The sequence below is a fragment of the Manis javanica genome, chromosome 4 (genome assembly GCF_040802235.1).
Source record: "Manis javanica isolate MJ-LG chromosome 4, MJ_LKY, whole genome shotgun sequence".
Classification (NCBI taxonomy): Eukaryota; Metazoa; Chordata; class Mammalia; order Pholidota; family Manidae; genus Manis; species Manis javanica.
In genome coordinates this window covers 93,895,112-93,918,474 of record NC_133159.1, presented here as the reverse complement: position 1 = coordinate 93,918,474, position 23,363 = coordinate 93,895,112, and the positions used below count along the sequence as shown (strand labels likewise).

Genomic DNA, 23,363 nt, shown 5'->3' with positions numbered 1-23,363 from the left:
GAAAAGGGAAAAATTATAGGCTGCAGTCTCTGGAGACTCGTTTCAAAGTGGAACAGTGTAAGAGAGGGAAGGCATTCCCTTTGCAGAAACCCTGAGTGGTGTTGCGTAGAAGAACAAAGAGGTTAGGGCAGCCCAGACTGAGCTCCACTACAAGATACATGATGTTAACTGGCAGTGGCATGCTTAGATGCCTAGGAGGAAACATGGGTCACTAACTGGGCTCTGGATCACCAGGAAGGGCAAAGCTCTATCAGGCAAGGTTGTGGTTAAATAGCGATCTGTGCAGACATCAGTGTGAGGGCTGTAGCATGGAGTGATGGGGGCTGTGGCACACTGGAGAATGCCATTCCTCTGTCAGGAGAACAGCAGCTCCGCAGTACCCCATGTTCCATCACTGCTCAGGAATGCAAGATGCAAGAATTCAATGTTCCTAGGTCTTACAGGGTTTAATAAGTAAAACTGGAAAGTAGAATTGTATGTGAAATCACCCAATTTTTAAATATTGGCAGTTTATTTTTTTAAAAGCGTTGGGCTCTTCTCCCTGGGTCCTGTCTGGCAGTCCACCTGATTTAAATAAACATCTGAGCTACACTCAGAACCATGTTTGCATACCCTCCCCAGCTCTTGAAGTACACGCATGTCCAGCCTGGGCTCCAAATGACCTGATATGTGCACCCATAGCTATAAAGATATAGGGCTGTGGATGAGCATGTATCTGTGTGTTCCTGTAGGGACACAGGTATATGCATTTATCAGGAGATAATTGCATCAGGACTGAAATTGGAATTTCTTGGAGCATGCTTGGTGCTCTTGGAACCCAAAGCTGCAGCTGTGGGATGAATGGGGTTTGTCCAGGGATGAGTAACTGTCTTCAGAGCTTAGCATTACACTGCCTTCCTGGTTCTGGGAGGGCCAGGAGGATGGTTGGATGGATGGGGCCAGTCCTGAAATTGGACCCCCTTAAGTGCTGCTGGGAGTCTGTTTCTGCCTAATGTGGATTCAGAGATGCTGCTGGCCCACTCGGAAGGCATTTCTTCTTTGCAGCTTCTCTATAGCTTATAGGGCACTGGAAAGCTACCTTGGGAAACTGGATGTTTATACCAGGGAGGTGTGTTGGGCAAAGCACTAAATAGACATTCTGAGGCTTCCCTTCCCAGTAGCACTATCACCTTGGGTGGTCACAGCCTCTGTGGGCCTCAGCTTCTTCCTTGACAGTCTAGGGCACTGACTTAGAGAACCTCAGGCTTGAGAGGGTCCTTTGGACTGCTTGCCTTTTTTAGGCACAGGTGTGCCCACATTCTTAATATGGACAGGGATTGTGTTAGCAACTCTTTGGCAGGAAAAAAGGGTAAATAGCTAAATCAGAGCAGTGTGGTAGTCAACAAAATGACCACAAGGTACTAGTGGTAATTTTTTCCACATTGATTATCAACTATTAGGGCCAATACAAAACATGGAGTCCAGTAATTGCCTTCACAAAGAGTGTTACAAAACAAATTATTGTATGTAACCGGTCCACTCACACTATATTAAAGCAAGGTGGCCATCTTTGAATTTGTGGCAATTTTTTCCTTTGCTGATGAGTTTTTTTCTTTCCAAAAAATTGAAGTAAATTGACACAAAGAAATAAACATATCAAAAGTCTGCAGTTTAATAAGTTTTAACCACTGAGTAATAAACTCACAACTCACACTCCTATCAATGTATGTATATATTTCTGTTACTCTAGAAAATTCTCTTATATTCTTCCCAGTCAGTCCCTGTCCCTCACCTCCACTTCTCCAAGGTCAGTCCTGTTTTGATTTCTATCACTGTAGATTAGTGTTGCCTGTTTTACAATTTAATAGAATTGCAATCATATTCTTTTGGACTTTTTTTCTCTCAGCATGACTTTGAGATCCATGTTTTGGTGTGCTTCAGCAATTCATTTTTTTTTTTTTTTAATTTTTGAATAGTGTTCTATTGTATGACTATACCACAATTTGTTATCAATTTTCTTGATGTTCAGACATTTGGGATGCACCATTGTTTGCTGTTATGAAGCTGTTAAGAACATTCTTCTACAAGTCTTTTTTGTGGACATATGTTTTCATTTATTTTGGATAAAAACCTGGGAGTGGAATTGCTGGCCATATAGTTATGTATATATTTGAAATTATATGAAAATGCCAGATTCGTTTTCAAGAGTGATTGTACCATTTTATACTTCCACCAGCAATGATTGAGCCTTGGTTGCTTCTGAATTTTGTCTTATAGTCATTTTTCTCATGGTATGTGATACTTGTAACTTCCAAATTGAAGTTTGCTCAACACCTTTACCATCACCAGCACTCCCCTCCATAGCCTGTACATTTCATAAGTCATAGTTTTTTTTATTGTTACTAGATTTGGGGTGGTTGTTTTGTTGTGAGATCTCTGTCTTGCCAATTCAGCTATTAACCAGAGCTGGATTTTTCTGAGTTGGTGTCTTACACATTAATTTCACACAATTTGCCCCTATATATCTGACTGTTTTTTTTCCTAAGTTGAATCATATACACAAAACTCTGAGGCAAAACCTCTTTCAACCCCAGGTGGCTTTTCATTGCCTTCTTGCTCTGTTGTCGCTTTGGGATGGAGTCAGAGCTGCCAGTGAAATAGCAAACAGTTTAAATTCCTAACAAATTGATCTTGTTAAATGAAGAGAGTAAATTGCTCCAACTAGAAACTCCCTCAAAGTTTAAACAGACAAAGAAAGCAAGAAAGTAAAAGACAGACACATTATAGTAATCCTGGTATTTCTATGCCCTTGATACTCAGTTTGGCATGAGAACGTATGTTTTGGGAGGAGTTTTTGAGCTGTCCTGGCCATAGACACTTGAATTTGCTTAGCTTGTTCAATGAGAAACATTATCAAGGCATGCTTGACACTGACACTTATTAAACGGGTTTTGAGAACATTGTGGAGGTGTGTGTGCAGGTAAGCTTTGACTTGTACATAGCCCTGTAAATCCCCTCACTGCCATTTGCTCTTTGGAGCTACTGGAGGGCATAGTGACATCCCACTTCCAGAAGCTGGACTTTGTAAACCTTTATATCCCAGCCATGAATTGAGAAGAAAACATGGAGGGATTTCTTTTTATGCCATAGGTGAACTTTCATCTGTTTGTCTAACAGTTGGGTTGTGTATTGCAGGGCAGATAGTCCCCTCCAGGCTCAGGGGATTGATTCCAACACAGCAGATGATAATCAGAATTATAGTAATGAATCACCCAAACACACACACACACACACAAGGTTAAATTATGTTTTCTCTGTTTTAAAGATAAACATATGATACATTTTGAAAAATTTCAATGAAAAGTATTAGTTAAAACATTTTCTGTGTTTGAGAGTTAAGTTTCCATTTTCTAGGAAGCCCGTGTGTGGGGGTTGGTTCAGGTTCAGTGAGGTGGCCCTCTGTGTCTCCTGTCTGCAAGTGCTTGCTTTGTGGCTTTTCCAAATAATCTGCTGCCTGTGTTTCTTTGTCCTCATTGTCTTCTCCCCATCAGGATGACAACTGGGGAGAGACCACCACGGCCATCACAGGCACCTCAGAGCACAGCATCTCACAGGAGGACATTGCCAGGATCAGCAAGGACCTGGAGGACAGTGTGGGACTGGACTGCAAGCGTTACCTGGGTCTCACTGTCGCCTTGGTCCTTGGCCTTCTAGTGTTCCTCACGCCCATTGCCTTCATCCTGTTGCCTCCCATCCTGTGGAGGGAGGAGCTAGAGCCCTGTGGCACCATCTGTGAGGGACTGTTTATCTCTGTGGCATTCAAACTCCTCATTCTGCTCATCGGGACCTGGGCACTCTTTTTCCGCAAGCAACGAGCCGATGTGCCGCGGGTATTTGTGTTCCGTGCCCTTTTGCTGGTGCTCATCTTTCTTTTTGTGGTTTCCTATTGGCTTTTTTACGGGGTCCGCATTTTAGACTCTCGGGACCGAAATTACCAGGGCATTGTGCAATACGCGGTCTCGCTAGTGGACGCCCTCCTCTTCATCCATTACCTGGCCATTGTCCTGCTGGAGCTCCGACAGCTGCAGCCCATGTTCACACTGCAGGTGGTCCGCTCCACTGACGGCGAGTCCCGCTTCTACAGCTTGGGCCACCTGAGGTAAGGGAGAGCATCCAGGAGGGTAGGGTCTTCTAGAAGACAGCTGCTGTTGAGCAAGTGAGGGATGATGACAGGTGCGGTGCCAAGTGCCAGGACCAGGTCTGACTTTTCTTCAGATTTTGGGAGGAGCTGTGTGTGTGTGTGTGTGTGTGTGTGTGTGTGTGTGTGTGTGTGTGTGTGTGTGTGTGTGTGTGTGTGTGTGTGTGTGTGTGTGTGTGTGTGTGTGTGTGTGTGTGTGTGTGTGTGTGTGTGTGTGTGTGTGTGTGTGTGTGTGTGTGTGTGTGTGTGTGTGTGTGTGTGTGTGTGTGTGTGTGTGTGTGTGTGTGTGTGGCGGGCAGCATTCCTGTGCATTGACTTGGAGCTGTGTGTGTGTGTGTGTGTGTGTGTGTGTGTGTGTGTGTGTGTGTGTGTGTGTGTGTGTGTGGCGGGCAGCATTCCTGTGCATTGACTTCCCTGCCTTCTGAACGGGGTGGCACCATTGCTGGCTCTCATCCAAGTTGGAGCTCTGTTGGTCTGTTCTCAAAATTTTTGGCAGCTCCAAAAAGGGTGCATGGTGATAGCTACTGCCCTTGGTCCTGAAATAGGTCTGTGAACGACGAACAGAGTGATCAGCCATTCCATTTTGCTCATATGGTACATCTGGCTTACCCTTTTATCCCATGCAATTGTTAATCCATGTGATAGTTGTTCCTTTTTCCCCACTCCCAGAGGTGTCTGTTTTAGGCAGTAAATTAGATGGTCACTCTAGTGACCATCCACTAAAGAATCCAGTGCAGGTTAGAGACCCCAAACTTGTAATAGTTAAGCATTTTGAAATGTATGTATGAGAAAAAGAAATACATTGAGGTGTCATATTCTAAATCCGTGCATAAAATCTAATCATTTGTGGTTGGCTGAAAGAGTGTAACCCTCATTTATTTTCTTTTTACTTATCCCAGGGTAAGCACTTTGTGTAGATGGTTGTGTTTAGTCTTCACAGAACCCTTTGATTTCGGTGTTATTAACCCCTGTATTAGAGATGATTAAAGCAGGGTTTAGGGGATCGAAGCAGTTTGTGCAAAACAACATGGCTAGCCTCGTTAGGATCCATCCTGTTGTCATGAAGCTGGCCCCGGGTTTATGCCCCTATCATGGTGGCTCTCATTTTGTGCTTATTGGACTGTTTTTCTGCCTGTTGTCTTCCAAAAACTGTGGAACTCCTGGACTCTCTGGCCTCCTCAGGCAGTATATGCTGATGTGTGTAACTTGCTTGGCACATGGGGAGCACTTAGTTAATTGTGGCCATTACTGCTGTGATATTGTAGCTGGCACAGCAGCCAAGATCAGCAAGGGCACCTTAGTGGGTATCAGAACAATGGCTATGTCATGTTTTTGGCTGGGGTGCCAGTGGGTGGCCCAGCCCTGGGTTGGAGTCAGGTCACAGCGCCAAAACGTCTCAGTGTTGGCAGACATGCTCTTTGATTTCTCCAGCTTTGCTGGCACCCCCTGAGGACTGGGTGGTGAGTGTTAAGGCTGTTGCCACCCTGAAAGATCCTCAGAGGAAATCAGTGTCTGATTCACATGCTCTACACAGGCTAATCAGGCGTTCGGAGTCCTCTGCAGATGTCTGTGGAGCTCTGAAGGCAAGTGTTAAGTCACTGTTGCTTATTCATCTCAAGGCAGCTTTCTTTCCCCATATTTTACATCGGAGAATGACCAACAGATTCGTATTAAATGTCTGCCACATGCAGAGCCCAGAACTGGGGCTTCTGAGACACAAGGACAGCTGCCTTCAAAGCTGTAACCCGGAAGTCACGGGACTTGGGCCTCATGAGAGAGTCCAGGACACACCATGCAGTGGACAGCTGCTACCTCAGGCCTGGGCACAGGTGATGGGAACACGAGAGGGTGAAGGAACTCAGACATGGGCAGTGATAACGCTCAGCAGGACTCAGCCTCTCTCAGGACAGGACAGGTTTTGCCAAAGGTCAAGGGTTGGAGAGAAAGCCGGCTCTGGTCACCACAGAGATGAGTGATAGTTGGGACTCTTTAAATGTGAGTGGGCAGTAGTAGTGAGGTAGTGAGGCCTGCTGTGGCTTTGTGTTTTGGTCTCAGCCCCCTCTTTGTGAATCCCACCTGTGTAGGTGGGAAGGGAAGGATGTCTGTCCCCTTGGGTAATCCAGGCAGTGGGACTGGCTGCCCCTCCACGGCTCACACACCGCCCCTCCTAGACTGGCTTGGCACAGTGGGTCAGGGTGGGGGTGGGGAGGGGACAAACCAGACAGCCCCAGGGCAGTGTGCCTGTGGTGTGTCCAGAGAACTGTCAGTGGCCCTGGTACCTCACCATGTCGCTGTGCTGGCCGGAGGAGGCGCTGGTGGGAGAGGCAGGTCTGGTTGCGCTCTGAGCTTCAGGCTAGTTGCAAACCTCTTGTGGTTATCCAGACTACTTACTCACTGGCCCTGAAGCCACTAACCCCAGCTCCCTAGGAGACCCAAGGGTAGCAATAGAGATACCACTCACTCTGCAGCGACCAGAGCCGGCTTTCTCTCCACCTCTTGACCTTTGGCAAAACCTGACCTGTCCTGAGAGAGGCTGTGTCCTGCTGGGCATTATCCCTGCCCCTGCCTGGAGTTCCCTCACCCTCCTGTGTTCCCATCACCTGTACCCAGGCCTGCAGTAGTAGCTGTCCACTGCATGATGTGTGCAGCAGCCCTGGGGGAGAGTGTGCCAGGGTGGCCCCAGATCTTACTTTCCGCCTCTCTCCAGGACCCTTGCTTCCCTCCTCTCCTCTCCAGTAAGGCCCCCTGTGTCCCTCACCTGGAGACCCTGGTTACGGCTGGAAAGGAGAGAGGACTTTGTTCATAAGTAGAGCCCTCAGGCAGGGCTGATTGCCCCTGTGGCAGCCTGTCTGCCAGGGCTGGAGCAGGGTTGGCATCTCTCCCTGCTGGCACTGTGTGAGCCCAGTCACCCGCAGGTCCTTGGGCTAAATCTGGTCCAAACCCAGCGGTAGCTGGAAGAGTTACTGGGCCAGAAATACAACTTCTAAGCCCTTTTGTAAAGTGTAGCAATGGACAGGAGGGAAGGGGGATCAGAATAGACAGAGTATGAGCCCCAGGGGTCAGAATACCAGGTCTTCTCAGCGCCAGCCTGAATCAGGCCGCTCCACCTGCCTTTTATGTAAAGCCTTCCCTGTGGGAGCCATCTATCAGGCTTAGGTGTAGGGCAACGGTGAGTTTTTATTTCTTTCTCAAAGATGATTTTGTTGAATAGACTGAGCTATTTTTGAGAGTTGTCAAAAGAATGCCTATTCTTTCATTTCTTAAGGAAAACATGCTTCTTGTTAGCTCACATAAAAGGAACTTGCAGTGGCCCTACTTACTGGCAGGAATGGAGTTATGGGCTTCTTTGAAAACTTACAGAAATGTAACAGGTTATTTTTTACAAAGTGAGATACCACAACTAGATTAACAAACTTCCTAACCTTTGCCCAGAGCCTTAGGGATGACAAAGAGCTTTTCAGATGTCTGATTGCATATACTCCTGCCCTGGACCCTGTCACTGTCTGTGTGGGGGCAGGCCGGAAGTGGTGTTACCCTTACCGGTGGAGAGCCTCAGGCTGTAGGTTAAGGGGCCTGCGCAAGGCCGCAGGGAGCCAGCACCTTCCTGTGCGTCACCCCTGTTGTCCCTTGTGCTCTCTGCAGCTTTCTGGGGTCTCAGCACTTCTAGTTTGTAATTCTCCACACACACACTCGGTGGTCATTTTTCTTGGCCGTGTTCTCACAATGAGTTGATAATTTTTCCAGGATGTTACCAAAGACTAGTGAGTTTCGATCTGATTGTATTTGGGGAGAAATCCAGAAAAAAAAAAAGGCATATAATTACCCTAATTAATAATTTCTCAGTTTTGAAATCTTTAAAGGTAAATACTATGAATATTGGAACATAGATGCTAGTGTAACTGACTGAGTCTGAGATATACAGTAGCAACAACAATGAAACTCTTAATAGTTAACAGTTACATGGTCCTTACTATGTCAGGGACCTTCTGGGCTTTTAATGTGTAACTCGTTTCATCTTACCAATCCTGTGAGGTAGGCACTGTTATCGTCATTTTCAGTTGAGGAGACAGGCAAAGAAGAGTTAAGGAGGTTGTCTACAGCTCTGCATGTGTGACTACAGTGAGAGCCAGGATTTGAGCCCGTGCTGTCTGGTTCCAGAATAATCTTAACTGTTTCACCATGGTGCTTCTGAATGGATGTGCTCAAGTCCATGTCACTGCTCTAAGAATGCATGAACAAACTCATAAGCATTTTTGAGTGCTCACCATATGCCAGGCTGGGTGCTAGCCACCTTTTTATACATTATCCTATTTCATTTTAACTCCAGCCTCAGGGCTGGGAAGGAGGGAATGAAAGGATTGTCAGCGTTGGCTGGCTGGCCCTCTACAGCCTTTCATTAGCTCGTTGGGTTTTTTTTTTTCAGTCAATTAGCAAGCAAAGCCTGGGCCTTATAACCACAGTGTGATCGGTTTAAGCCTTTGTTCAACTTTTTTACAACTTCCTATATGTCTCAGATCCCAAAAGAACTCCTTTATCTGTTGCTATATAAAACCACCCCAAAACTTAGTACCACAGAACAATATTTTATTCTTTTATTATTACTTCTCACAGTTGTATGGGCTGGGATCATCTGGGCAGTTCTTCTACTGGTCTGGCCAGTGGCCCCTGGGTGACTGCAGTTGGAATGGTCAGTCAGCTCTTCCCCTTCCCATGTGTTCTCTGTTCTCTCCCTCCCCAGAAATCCCTCTGGGGGCAAGTTACTTCATTTGGGTAGATAGACTTCTCAGGGCTCCCAAAATCACAAAAGCAGGAGCTCCCAGGCCTGTCAAGGCTTAGGCCTGGATCTGGCCCAATGCAAATTCCACTTAATTTCCTTGTTAAAGCAAGTCAGAGCCCCAGCCCAGATTTCAGGAGAGAGTACTGCACCACGTGAGGAGTCCTGGGAGGGTGGTTTCAGTGGGCCCAGGATGAAGCCGACTCCCATAACCACCTCAGGCTCTCATTCTCAGAATCTGCTTATGATTACTTTGCATTGTAAGTCCGGGGAGAGGAAACCCTGGGGCAAAATACCTCTGAAAACCGAAATCAGTCAAAGGGAGAAATAAAGTTTAGAACCCGTTTATTGCTTACAAAACTGCAGTCTGGCCCATCTCTCTCCTGCTCCAGCAGCAGCAAAACCGCTCTCTCTTGGGTACCCAAAGATAAGCCCTCTTTGCCCAGGTAATTACCCATTGATATGGAGATGAACTTCTTTCCACCCCTGAAGAATGGTGCAAATGAACTAAAGCCATACTTCTTTCCACCTCTGAATGCCTGCCTGTTGATATGCAGATGTACTAAAGCCAGGCGAGAGATTCTGGAAATATTACAATTTTACCCACAGCATACAGTACTAACAAATTTAATTACTGTCTTATGTACCTCAAAAAGTCCAGAGGTCACACATTTCAAGTGGGAGGAAGAGCTGCTCTAAGGAAGCACGTGAACATAAGATAGCTGATCAGCAGCAGCAAGGAGAGAGACTGAAACCTCAAAAGCAGATACAGCTGTTCTCCCAGCCCTCTGGGAAACTTGTCCATTCACAGGGATCCATTCTGTAAGAGACCCATTTTGCTGAAGCTCCATTGACTTAATTAGTCAGCAGGTTTTAACTGTTTGGGTTTTTAAGCATGCTTCATTCAATGAGACTATAAGGGTATCTTACAAGTTGGTGTTGACCACAGATGTTTTTATCAAAGATCTGATTACTGATCACAGAACCCCCTGTGCTTTAGAAGAAATGGTTCCTAGATTGCTTTTCAGATAGTGGTACTATATGGTAGTACATGATTGTAGCACTGTTGTGTCGAAAAGGAACAGTTAAGGAGTTGAATGTGTTCCCCCCAAAATTCAGTGGAAATGAGGAACATGTTACTGAACAATGGAGAAAAGGCGATACTTGTTATAAAGTGACAAAGAGCTTGGCTGAACTGTGTTCGTATTCTAGTGTTCTGTGAAATGTAGAACTTAACAAGTGATGAAGTTATGTGTTTAACTGAAGAAATTTCTAAGCAAATATTGAAGCTGCAGCTTGGTTGGGTCCTCCTTGCTACTTACAGTATATATGCAAGAGGAGAGATGAATTGAAGAAGGAATTGTTAAGCAAAAAGGAATTCAAAATTGAAGATTTGGAAGATTGGCTGCCTATCCATACTGCAAAAATGATGAAGCATGTACTGAAGAGAACACTAAGGATGTTACATCTGATAAGCATGTGAGTGGGGGTACAAACTAAGGATGTAATCAGCCATTTCAGCAGAAGCCAGGAATAAAGATGGTGTTATACCAGTAGATACACTGTCTGCTGGGACTAAAGGAAACAGAAACGCAGTGGAATGAAGGAAGGCTACAAACATACATCCTTTAAGAAGAGGGAAGACAGCTCCAGAGGTGGTTCAGAGATCCACAGGCCCAGGGGACAAGGCTGCTTCCCCACTGGTTTCAGAGGGTCGGGCCACCCTGCAGAGCCTGGGTGAGAGGGACACTGCCACCCCCATTGGCCCTGAGCTCAGAGCATTGAACCAAAGAGGATTATTCTCAAACATTAAGACGTAATGGCATTTGGCCTACAAGGTTTTGGATTTGCTTGAGACCCATCACCCTTCCTTCTTTCCAGTCTCTCCCTTTTGGAATGGGAATGTCTCTCCTGTGCCTGATCCACCATTCTATTTTAGAAGTACATACCTTTGGTTTTCACAGGTTAACAGCTGGAGAGGAAATTGCCTCACTATGAGAGGAATATTTATTCAGTATATATCTTAAAGTCTCATCATGTATGATTTAGAGGATATTTTAGGTGAGACTTTGGACTTCAAGCTTTGAGTTGATGCTAGAATGGGTTAAGACCTTTGGGGCTGTTGGGATAGAATCAATGTATTTTGCATGTGAGAAGGAAATGAATTTTGGGGGGCCAGGGGTGAGTGTTGTGGACTGAGTCATGTAACCCAAAATTCATAGGTTCAAGCGCCAAACTCCAGTGTGGCTGTATTTGGAGATGGGGCCTCTAAAGAAGTAATGAAGCTTAAATGAAGTCATAGATTTGATAACATTCGTGTCCCCGTGGAACTTGTACGCTCTCTTCCCCTGTGCACACAGACCGAGGAAAGGCTGTGTGTGGATATAGTCGGAAGGTATCCACAAGCCAGGAGGAGAGCGCTCACCAGACACTGAATTGACCAAGCCTTGTTCTTGGAATTCTAGGCTCCCAAACTGTAAGAAAATAAGTTTCTGTTGTTTAAGCCACTCCTCTATAGTACTTTGTTATGGCAGCCAGAGCTAAGACAGAAACATTATGCACACTGGTAACTTTTGACCCCAGAGCCCCAGAAACCACGGGATCACTGAGTGCAGCTCACCGCTTGCATCCTCCCAGCATGGGTGGAGGCCTTGCCTCTCCAGACTGCATGTTGGTTTTTCTGGTTAGAAATAAGAAAGGGAGAATCTCTTGGGAAGATTAAGGGTGCTTCAGTAATTCCAGGGTATGTCCAGCTCACCTTGAAAGCTTAATGTCTGTGATTCAGGGTCAGACAATACCCACGCAGCTGATCAGGTTTGGCCGTCATGCTGGGTGGGCTGTGGACCCCTCCTGCCCATGTGCAAGACCAACATCAACATTCTGGGGAGGGTCCAGTACCATTGGCTGTGAAATTGGGGAGTGTTTTTAAGTGGCCATCAGAGGTTTAGGTTCTTGTTATTTATAATCATGCTTTCATATATGATTTCAGTTTTAGAAACATGTTTTGTTTAACTGCTTTTAAGTAAAGATATTTGCCAGTCTTCACCCCCTCTGCCCCCACACCCCCTTAAAAGCAGAGGATAAGAACATATATGAGCTGAAGAGTGTGTAGGTTTTTGCTCAGATCTGCTTTGCTGTGGGAGAATTTTGAAGGCGGGCACAGAGTTGCCGTTTGTGGTTTGGCCCCGTAGTGCCTGTTAAAAGTGGCTTTAATGAGAGTGTAAGGTGCTGGACACTGCAGCCCTGTGTTTGTACAGCTGCCTGCTGGCAGCAGCCACAGCTGGGAAGGCTTCCCTCGCATGGCTTCTGCCCGCAAGCCTGGCTGAGTGCAGTCAGCCCTCACAGAGCATAGTGGCTGAGGGAGCAGGAGCCGTGCATGGAAAGCTGGTTTAGATGGCCTTCCTGTGGGGCTACAGGCAGCTGGGTGGTGGACCCCACACCCCGAATGGTGTGCTGTTCATTTTCCTGAAAGACACATTGTGGAAAGGGCCTTGCATTCTACCCACTCACCTGCAGATTGATGGGTGTGATTTGATACAGTGCGTGGGAGTCGCTAATGCTCAAGAAGGCAATGGACAGGGGCCTGTTTCCCTTGTCCTACAAAGCCACTGCATAGCCCTGCCCAGAAGTCCAGTTGGCCAGTGGCCAGGCTGGTCGTCCTCAGACTCCAGAGTTTTCCTCGTGTGCCCCTATAGTTCTTCCCAAGGCCAGAGGTACTGGCATTGCAGAATATGAGGCTTGGTAAGAGAAGGCCAGTCGAGCATTCTGGGTGGGTCCAGAGGTGCTGCGGGTCCCTGTCTAAATCTCCTTATAGAACCCTAAGCAGACAGCTGTCTTTGATGTTTATCTGGTATGGTGCAGCACAGTAATTTAAAGTGTTAAGAAAGCTGAATTTCCACCCCAGGCAGGGCCAGTGCAGCCCAGGGTAGACTGTGTGTGTGGTGGGGTCTGCCCCAGCTGGAAGCAAGGCTGCAAGCTGTCCAGGCAGACTGGCGGTGGCCAAGCCTGTCACTCGAGGGGAAGCATGTCTTGTGCCCCAGTGCAAGAGCGGTGGAAGCACAACCTGACGGACAGCCAGCCACAACTGGCTCATCTGCTCTGAAGAAGGCTCTCTCGTCAGTGCTGTCACTACACTCAGACACCCCCGGTGGATCGTGGCATTACAGCCAGGAAGGATGACACGTATGACAGCTTCTTGTTTAGTTTCTGAGCCCAGAAGAACCAGGTTGTTGGCTGTAGCTGAAGGCTGCTTCTAGTCCCACACTCCCAGTGCGACAGAGCGGTCTCTGGGCGTGCTCTCGGTGTGGTTTTACTTGTATTATAAGAAAGGGTATTTCCTAGGGTTAAACTTTATTATCAGAAACTTAAAGTGGAGACAGTAAATGGCATGGAGAAGTGTTCTGGGTGCTAGCACCTCAGATGCACTTTGGAGTCTGTCCCATGGCTGCTGAGCCCTGTTGCTTCTGCCTCCTCGAGCTGTCAGTGTAGATATCACTGACTTCTGGTCATGATGTGCTTTCAGTGGGTTTACCCTTCAACCTAGGGTGAACTGTGTGGTGGGGTCTGCCCCAGCTGGAAGCGAGGTGCGAACTGTCCAGGCAGACTGTGGCGGTGGCCAAGCCTATCACTTGAGGGGAAGCATTGTCTGTGGCCCGATATTCAAGGCCTAGGCCAGGGACACTTTTAGCTTGTGAATACTGATTCAGAGAACTTGGTCGCTGAAGCTCCCGTGTAGCTGGGGAGCCAGCAGTCTGGGGTGACCTGGGAATCCATACAGCCACGGGAAGGGCCTCCTGCAGGGCGGGGCCGCTGCTCTGTGTCCCCTCTCAGGGTGGGCATCCTGCCTCACATCTCAAGATCTCAGGCAGCAATGTGTGTCCCTTCTGCTCTATTGTGACAAAGTTCCAGAAAATCCAGCCTTTCTCCCAGATCACACCTACAATAAACACAAACTGGTTCCAGTTCTTACCCCTTCCTGTCCTTAATTTCCAAGGTGCTCATTGCCTCTTATCTGTGTGGGATTTACATAAGCTACCTCTTCAAATGCAGTTTTAAGGCAAACATTGTAATTAAAAGAAAGCAGGGCCAGGAGACAGAAACACTCATGTGCCTGGTTCTCAGCGGAGGTGGCGGCGACTGTCAGGGGCTAATTATGTTTGCGTCTCTGGGACTCACGTGAATATTGCTGCACATGATCCTGACTCAGACAGACTGATGTCAGTTTATCTCCAAGTCCAGGGAGCAGAGAAGCGAGCACACATCCATCTCGGAGTCTTGCTGAGTCCTCCAGGAAGAAGTCAGACAAAGCTGAGAGCATCAGCCTGCTCTCCCCGATTGGCAGTTTTCACAGCTGTAGCAGCTTTCACTTTGGGTGCTGCATTTTAGAGTTTTCTCAAAGACCTGGGTTGAGTCTCCAAGGCAGCCACTGGAGCAAGCGCGTCTTAAAGAATCGGAGCCACGGTGCCTTCGGGAGCCCTGCTGCCTGTACCTGTACTGCTGGCATCCTTCGGGTCTCCCCTGCGGGTTGCCCTCTCTCTGCCCCACACACCCCGCTCTGCCCTGCTCTCCCCCAGACCCTCTCCCACCTTGCCAGTCATCTTCGCCTGGCCTTGCCCTTACCTGCCTTCATCCTTCTGGCCCTAAATACAAATGTGTTCATTTCCTATGACTGCTGTAGTAAAGAACCACAAACTGAGTTGCTTAAAATAGTTTCTCTCATTTTTGGAATCTAGGAGTCTGAAGTCTCCGTGTTTGCGAGGCCATGATCCTTCTGGAGTGTCAGGGAAGCATTCTTCCTTCCCGTGTAGCTCCAGCTGGTTGCTGGCAGTCCTCGTGCTCCTTGGCTTGGAGCTGCCTTGCTCCGGTCTCTGCTCTGTCAGCACGTGGCCTTCGTCTCTGTGCACCTCTTTTCTTATAAAGTCACCAGTGTGACCTTATCTTAACTTACTGTAATTACATCTGCAAAGACCCCATGAGGTCACATTCTTAGGTTCTGAGTCAATGTGGATTTTGAGAGTCACACTCCAACCCACCACAACAGGTTCCCAGAGCTGTTCTAGGGCTCAGCACTGTGGCCTTGTCACTCCCATTGTAGCTGTTGAGGATCACAGTTTAACACCAGCCTGTGCCCATGCTGCTTCCCCTGCCTAGCTTTACAGCCCATGGGCCACATGATGTGACTGTCATTCGTCTTCTAAGACTAAACTCAAAAACACAGCTTTGTCTCCTCTGTGGATCTTCACCCTCCACCCCCAGTCACGTGTTCTGTCACAGCCCCTGGTCACTGGATGGTAAGTGCGCTGACAGGCGCATAAGCAAATAAAGGCAGCAAATTAGTGTTTGAAAACAAGTGACTAAGACCTGCATGAGGCTTCCTCACCTGGCCCTGTCCTGGAAGGCCTTTTTCCCTATTCCGGGGAGGTTAAAGGCTATAAAGTGTGAGGGCCTAGGACAGAATATGCTCTAAAGCCTTTAATATCTCTCATTTTAATAGCATGTACTATTTTAATTGAAGACACCACAATAAATCCATGGAGAAGTGAATAAATAGGTAATAGACAACTGTGTGTGTGTGTGTGTGTGTGTGTGTGTGCGCGCGCAGGTGTGTGCACACACATCCCTATGTGCTTTTCTAGGCCTTAGTGCCCTTATCTGCAAAATCAGAGAGTTAAAAGGCAGAATGTTTATGGCCACAATTGTTTCTTTCGAGCATTGGATGGGCTTTTATAAGAAAGAGGGACTTCGGTCCAGGGGGAAGTAGTGGGTGGACCAGTGGGTAGAACTTAAAGGCCATTTCGGTACCAAGTGAGAGTAAATTTTCTTTTCAAGGTTGGCTCCTGTCTGGGGTGTTATTAAAAGAATTGGTGTATGGATTGGGGATTTGGGTTAGAAGGACTCTGGTGTCTTCAATTCTTGTGTCCCTGCTTGGGTGAGCACTACAGTCTCTTCATTCTGTGAAGAGTAACATCTTGTGACTCAGTGAAGTGCAGGTTGGGTCATGCTTTTCTGCCCAGCGACTGACTTGTCCAGCTACCGCCCAACCCCATCCCTTGCTGCAGAATGCTCAGACTCATTAACATATGATAGTATTTTATATTTGTACAATGCCTTATAGTTTATAAGTGCTTTCACTGGCATTATTTCATTTGTTCTTCTCAACAAACACATTCAGTAGGTGGTATTCTCTCTCCATCACGGACCCAGAAACTAGCCAGAAAGGGGAAATACAGGGATACAAAGTAGCAGGATCCGAATGGGAATCCAAGCCTTTTGACTCTAAAGCCAGTGCTTTTCTGCCTGTGTACCATGGCTGCCTCCCTGTAGCCAGGCTTTATTTTCAGGAGGCTGAGAGTTGGCAGGAAATAAAATAGTAGCGTAACTTTATGGTCTAAGTTCATAAGGAAGACTGTGCTGGGGGACCCGTCCTGGCTCATCTCCTGTAGTGGCACCCCTGTGGTAGGCCCTTGTTGAGGAGGGCCGGGGAGGCACACATGGGGGACATACATGGACATGTATGCTCACGGTGCTGTCCTTTATGAGCCATTTGCTTTGGGCCAGGAACCGTGTAAAGTAGATTCAATCATTTAATCTTTAAAACAAGCCTAAACCAGGCTAGCAAGTCTTTCTGGGGAGGCAGGAAAGTAGAGCGTGGACTCCAGAGTCTCCAGTATTTTTCCTGGCCTAAATGCCAACTGACTTTGAAGTCTTAGGAAGTCATAGAGTTTGGAATTGTCCCCACTGACATTTAAGCTCGGGAGATAATACCGCAGGTGACAACAGACCTTGGCTGGAACCTGGTGTATCTGGGTCTTGCAGCCTGTCACTAGAATTTCTGACTTGCTACCCACACCAGGCTTGCCCAAGTGATTTCCTTAACCTTTCAGGAATACATTTTATGCAGTTGAAGCCCACTTATGTTACAGCAGAGTTTTATGTGTTACTATTCCCACCCTGCGGGTAAGGACCCTGCGATTTGGAGAAGTGAATTTGTTCAAGGTCAAAGAATAAATGAAAGAGCCAAGAGTCATTGTCTGGGGCTAAAGCCTGATTTGCCATGTGCATACTTTCTCCCACAGCAGATACATATGCACAGAGCGTGGTGGAGACAGAGGGAGGTATAGAGTTTGGAAAATATGTTAGCTTTCAAAAATATGTCTCTCAGACTTTTATGAACTAAAATTTGGACTATGTTGGAACTATGTTTCCAACTCTGTTTAAGAAATGTAGTGCAAGGGTGAGCCCCTTTTTTCTGTTGCCATGGCAGTTGTATAACAGTTGTCAGCGACACTGGAAGTGTTTTTGTGGTTGATTAGACACAAAAGGCCACAGCATTTCACATTCCACCCTCTTTGTCCTGAAGAGAAAATAGGCCAGTAAGGCAGTGTGGCCAACAGTGAGTTTCAAATTTGAGCGTTGCTATTGAATTCCCCCAGATATATGTGCTGATCCATTACTGCCCTGTTTTTCCCGTGAGTTTTTCCCAAGTTTGGACCAACCTAGACTGAGCAGAGTTGAGTGGGTCACTTTCCCATTGGTAACCACCCCAATTTTTCTGATCCTGAGTGTTCGTTATCCATGCTGTCTTTTCATCTGCATACCTCTTTCTATGTGTAGGTTTCAAGTGGTTTTCTGTTAGAGCTCTGCATATCCCCAGGCTGTTCTCCACAAATACATGTGGTCTGTGAAAGGGTATTTCCTTGGGGAGTGACCTGGGAGGCTGGTATTAATTGAGATCTGAGTTCTGTCTGGGGAGGGTGCTCCTTGCCAGGGGTTTTTGGTAGGGCTATGTCCAGCCTGTCTGTCAGACTCCATCTGCCTGTAATGCAGGGTTTGTGCATAAGGATTGTTTAGTCACGTTACTACCTATTGTCTCTAAATGTACTGGGTGCTGATATGAAAGATGAAAAGTTTCTCACCAACTTGGTTTTCTTTTCTTCCCTCCTTCCCCAAAGATTATCTGGTCTGGAGACTGAAACTAGTTAAAGGGTTTGCTTTTGTTCATCTCTCCAGCACTTTCAGCCTCTGAAATGCCATAATTTTATGAAATATGTGCTAAGGCTGATCCTATACCTGTGGGAATTCTGGGGTTTCCTAAATGAGCAGGTTGAGCCAATGAGTATTATGTACCCAATGGGGAAGTCACTGGAGGTGTCTTCTATGCATGGGAGATTCTCACAGGCTTATTGAAGGAGACTAGCACATGGGACAGCATCCCAAGTCATGTGATGTGGCTGCTCCTGAATTTAGGGACTGATCAGTTGGGATCAAAGAGTTGGAAAAAGCTTCCAAAAAGAAACTGCTCCTCCTTTGGCCTTGTAAGATGCGTATTTGGAAAATGCCAACGAATAGAGGCAGGAAGATGCTGAACTTGACATTGGCTACGGAAAAGGGTGCCCCTGCCTCCTGGCACTGATGCCAAGGATTCCTGCGGGATGTCCCCTCAGGAGGTGCTGAGTTGCTTTTACCGGGAAACCAAATAATAACATTAGTAGTATGTTGCTTTTAAGTTAAGTCAGTTATCTGACAAAGCAAACTAGAGCATGAATCAGGAGCCAGAACAGAACAGAAAGAGGTCTTAGCTTTTGGATTGAAATAGACATCAGACAAGCTATAAGGGGTGTCACTTGGCTAGAGCAGTGCACCTCACCTGGGTGCCTTGAATCCCATTGTCTCTGTTTATATCCAAGTGAAGAATGTATGAAAACAGCAGGATAGTTGTCAAAGGTGGGTAGGTTGACAGCAACCAGGAGTGACTTTGATAGCCAGTGGTAAGGCGGAATATGGAAAAGAGGTAAGGAAACAGCCTTACATGCTCGGAGTGCATTGTGCTAGCCTCCACCTCCCTTGTGGTTGGGCAGCTTCACTGTGTCACACACTAGGCACAGCTCATACTAATGTGTATAGCAGCCATCCTGAGTTGCAAACAAGACTTACCCATATATTACATAGTTGACTATCTTTAAAAAGGTGAAGAACAGAATATTGGGTTTTAATCCAAATCTCACACCCATTTTTTTAAAAACTGGATGCTTCAGTTTGTTAGTTTTGGTTCTGTGGAGATCCCCATGCCCTAATACTGCTGAATCTGTCGAGAGTTGCACAGTTTTCTGTGATGAGGACATGCATCATTCTTAGAGGCATTTCCAAACCTCCCCTGAGTTCTTCAGCTCTGGCCTTAGCTTGTCAGCCTGGGGAGGCCAGGTCCATGGCTGGTCTGGATGTTGTGGAGCCTCTGCTGAGCCGATGGTGCTGGAGAAAGTGAGCACTGCCTGAACTTTCCCACCTGTTCAGTTTTCCTGAGTGAAGGTTCTAAAGCTTTGGGAGACTAGGAGACCCACACATGTGACATGTCACATATTACTTGCCTGTCCCTGAGCACTCCCCAGTTTGGAGGCCCTGGGCTGGGGGCAGCAGGGTGTGGGGTGTGCATGGTGGTGAGGGGAGCCTTGTTGGAGCTCAGCACAGGCACCCATTCACCGGGCAGCACGGCGCACTGTTTGTGGCTTTGGGGAAATAGGGCCGCCAGGTTCCAATGCAGCTGTTCGCTCAGTGGCCCCGCAGGCCCTGGCTGAGTTAGTGGGATTCCCTGGGCTCCTCCCTGTGACCTGGCTAAACCGAAGGGCCAAACCCAACCCCCACCAGATAGTCTGCTTTGAAGACGGGCCTGAAAGTAACCTCTGAGCTTCCTTTTAATTTTTGAATTTTGATCAGGAAAATAATTTCCTGCTGGAATCCAGGAGCCTAGAGATGTTTCCATGTCAGTATAGGAGCGTGGGATGAAACGACTGTACCCCAGCACGGCCATGTGCGTAAACTGAGACTCTGTGTGGAGGGGCTCCTTACCGCACAAAGCCTGGAGGCTCAGGAAAAGCAGTGTGCAGGGGCGGGGGTTGGTATAAGTGCACAGAGGGCGTGTTTATGTGTGCGATCAAGGAGAGGACCGTGGTAGATCTCTGGATGGGGTGAGAGGTGAAGAAGCAGCACTTGTCCCGCTTTGGAGAACACCAGAGATCAAGGGGCAAGGTGCTGAGCCGGGGACACAGTGGGCAGGCTTTCATGGGAGCAGAGAGGACCTCTGCACCGACATGTGTGACACACAAGCCTCTCTTCGCCTTCAGGTCCTTAGGGAGCTGCTTTTGCCCCATCCCAGGTCCTGGGCAGTCATCACCTCTTCTCTGTGCTGGCTGCACCCCTGTGTATTTCAGTTAATAGTTACAGAGCTTATGTTCTGTATATGCCAGGCTGGGGAGAAGCTTCCTCCCTCTTATTTCTGCTTTTGAAGGGCTTGGCAGACAGAGGTACTTAAATATGAAAGTGATGAGTGAGCAGCTGAGTAACTGAATGACTAGGGCTTTCAAAATGTGGACTTGCTCTTAGGAATGCTTCCATGATACAAGGCTGGTCTCACCAGATTTCCCCAGCCACACATGAGTGTTCATATCCAGGTAGATACTAAGCACCAGTTGAATGCAGATTACTGGTCAAGGCACTTTTGGGATAGAAGTAAGAAAGCTTTGCCCTGGCTCTGTTCTCAAGGAGGTTGGCTGATTGTCTTGTAGATCGTTTTTAGACTCCATGTTAAACTGTGGGGGCAGAGCCCCAGAGGAAGCTAAAGGGAAGGTTGACAAAATGTCCAGCTGATAAGTTAGGAGCTGTGTTGTCTTGGTGTGAAGTGAAGATCCCTGAGCCACTCAGAGAGCTGTGGAACATAGTGTGGTCATCCGGGAACCACAGGCAGCTCCGCCGTGGTACCCAGGCTATTGTAAATAATCCATGTAAGTGCATCCACTTAGCAGGGGACTAGGAAGGAAAAAGTAAAGGGCAAGACGAAAATAAATCTGTGGATTTTAGCACTCCCGCAGTCTGTGTCAGTACATACACTGTCCTCCAGAGGCCATGCGTCACAGGGAAGGAGCGCGAGTTGGGTGTCGGTAAATCCAGACTGGAGCTCCAGCTCCACTGTTGAGTGGATGCGTGCTGTGGAGCAGCTCATAGGTTTCTGAGCCTCAGGTTCCTTACCTCGAATGACCATAGCGGTCAAATGAGATGGTATGTAAAAACCCATGCTGTATTATTACAAAGTGCTCTTTGAAGTGGTGCGTGCCCCACGTCTCTGACCGAGAGCATGTTCTTTTGTCACCAATACTGAGAATGGGTGCCCTTCCTCACCCAACCCTTCCATGTATTGGTGTCACCTCTCTCCGCTCATCTGCTGATCTCTGAGGGGCCCAAACAGGTGATAGATTAGAGACTGCAGGACATTAGAGTAAGGAGAGGCCCCTTCATACACCCCTCCCAAGGGCCAGAGTCAGCGGTTCAAGGGGCAGGAGGCCTCATAGACCAGGAAAGAGGAAAATGTCAGCTGAGGCCTCAGGGACTTGAGAAGGGGTCTTGCTTCCTCTGAAGGAGAGAGCGCTCACTGGCCTGGGGTAGGTGGGATGCAGATTAACTGTGTCTGCAGCCAGCTGCCTTCAGGTGCACTCCGCACTATGTGGGTGTCATTCTCTGACGATAGAAAACTGAAGCCATGCATCCTTTACCCCAAGGACAATGAGGGGCAACACTGCCCTAGGGCCTGAGAAACCTAAGCCTGCACTCGGTCTCCTGACCGTTTGGGGATCCTTAGTTTCCTCTTTCATAAGCTGGGAGAAATAGATTTGTTTAGGCTGCACACAGAACTTTCCTCAGTTATAACTCACTCCTTTCTCAACTATTGGCTAGATGGGATGTGGCTAGTTGACATAGCCTGGGAGAAGGCACAGAAGCCACTTGACAGGACTCAAGTTTCATCTTTGAATTCTCATCCTGGACACACAAGGTGTGAACCCCAGTAGCCTTCTAGGTGAGGTTATCCTTGGTGTTCTGTTATTTTACTTGACTCCAAAAGAGGATTTTCTTCACTTAGGTGCTGCTTATTCCATAAAAAATCTTTGCATTAATTTTGCCCTCTTTTCTCAGTATCCAGCGAGCAGCACTGGTGGTTCTGGAAAATTACTATAAAGATTTCACCATCTATAACCCAAACCTCCTAACAGCCTCCAAATTCCGAGCAGCCAAGCACATGGCCGGGCTGAAAGTCTACAACGTAGATGGTATGTGCCTTGAGGTGGTCTCTGGTGGGTGTAGGGAGCACAGTTGGGACAACTATTTGGCTTAAACTTTATGGTCCCCCTTTGTTTCTCTTTCTCACAGAGTTTGTGTTTAGGGTATATTCTCATTGCAGGACAGTTTCTTCTTTTTCTCTCTTTTCTTTTTTCCTTTTCTCCAGGCAAACGTATTTTCAGAGGAATATTGATTTACAGTCTACATATGTGGGAGGTTTATTCATTTGGGGATTTTATGATTACAACAATAGTGATGTGTGTTTTCTGCCTCCTGCTGGGAACATCTTATATCCAAAGTTCTTAGGAAAAGGCTGCTTTTAAAAATTTGGATAAATTACCCAAAGACTCAGCTACCCAAATCCGTTAAGACTATAACTCAGTAGTTCAGGCATCTGATGAGATCCTTACAGGCATTTCTCAATCCTGGCTAAGAGCTAGAGTTGAGTGGGTGGCAGGAGGCCAGAGGCCAGGCTGGGGACATCAGAGCAGTGTTCCAGGCTATCAGATATTTAAGTGCAAGAAACAGGACATGGTGTCATTTCTTGATGGGCACCTTGGGTCAGGGCAAGAGCTTTGTAAACCCTAGAAGATCATGTTGTTAGCAAGTCGGATGATTTGTTGATGGTGTCAATTTTTGCTGGCAATATCTTCCCCATTGTTTTGGGTGCATAGGGTAGCTATATGAAATGTGCATTCTCTCATGAATCCTGAAGGATTGGCAAATTTTGCCTGTGATCTGAAAATAGCAAAATTTCCCACTAGTAAAACCAAGCCATTAACCCAGTAATTGATACATAAGAAAGCATGTGATCTGCCTGTCCTTCTGAAAAGGATCAGTGGTCAGGGGAACGAGATCAGTGGTTCTAAGTCTGTATTAGCAAACAGGCCATTTGCAAGTCCTCAAGCACTGGTGCTTTCTGTAAAAGTTGTGACTATCATGACATTTCCTACATGGCTTGTTTTCCTGTGTGTTGTGATCAGGGTTTCTGTGTCCCTTGGCTTTCTTTTTTTCTCTGTCCTTGATGGCCCCATCCCGCTCATTCTCTCTCACTGTCTTGTTGCTGAAATGGGATGTCTTAGCTGCCCTCATGGCCAAACTGAAACTTTTTGTAACAGATGGGAAATAACATCTTCAGCATACCCTGTGTGTTATTTTTGGCCAACATTTTAACTGGTGAGCATTCCTCATCCCCTTCTGAGTTCTTTTGCCATTTCCACTGCTCAAATTGGGTTTTAGGGAGATTGCCTTCCTCTCGTGAGCGTATTGAGTGCAAAACAAGGGCACTGCCCATGCTCCTGGGAAGTTACT

General features: G+C 47.1%; 1 protein-coding gene across 1 annotated transcript in view; it reads left to right on the top strand.

Annotated features, from left to right (window-relative positions):
• Positions 1–23,363, top strand: part of VANGL1 (VANGL planar cell polarity protein 1) — a 52,011-nt gene that overhangs the window by 16,659 nt on the left and 11,989 nt on the right. Inside the window, exons 4-5 of the mRNA XM_037019994.2 lie at positions 3,531–4,138; positions 21,909–22,042. Coding sequence (XP_036875889.1) covers positions 3,531–4,138; positions 21,909–22,042 — 742 coding nt within the window. The remainder of the gene's footprint in view (positions 1–3,530; positions 4,139–21,908; positions 22,043–23,363) is intronic.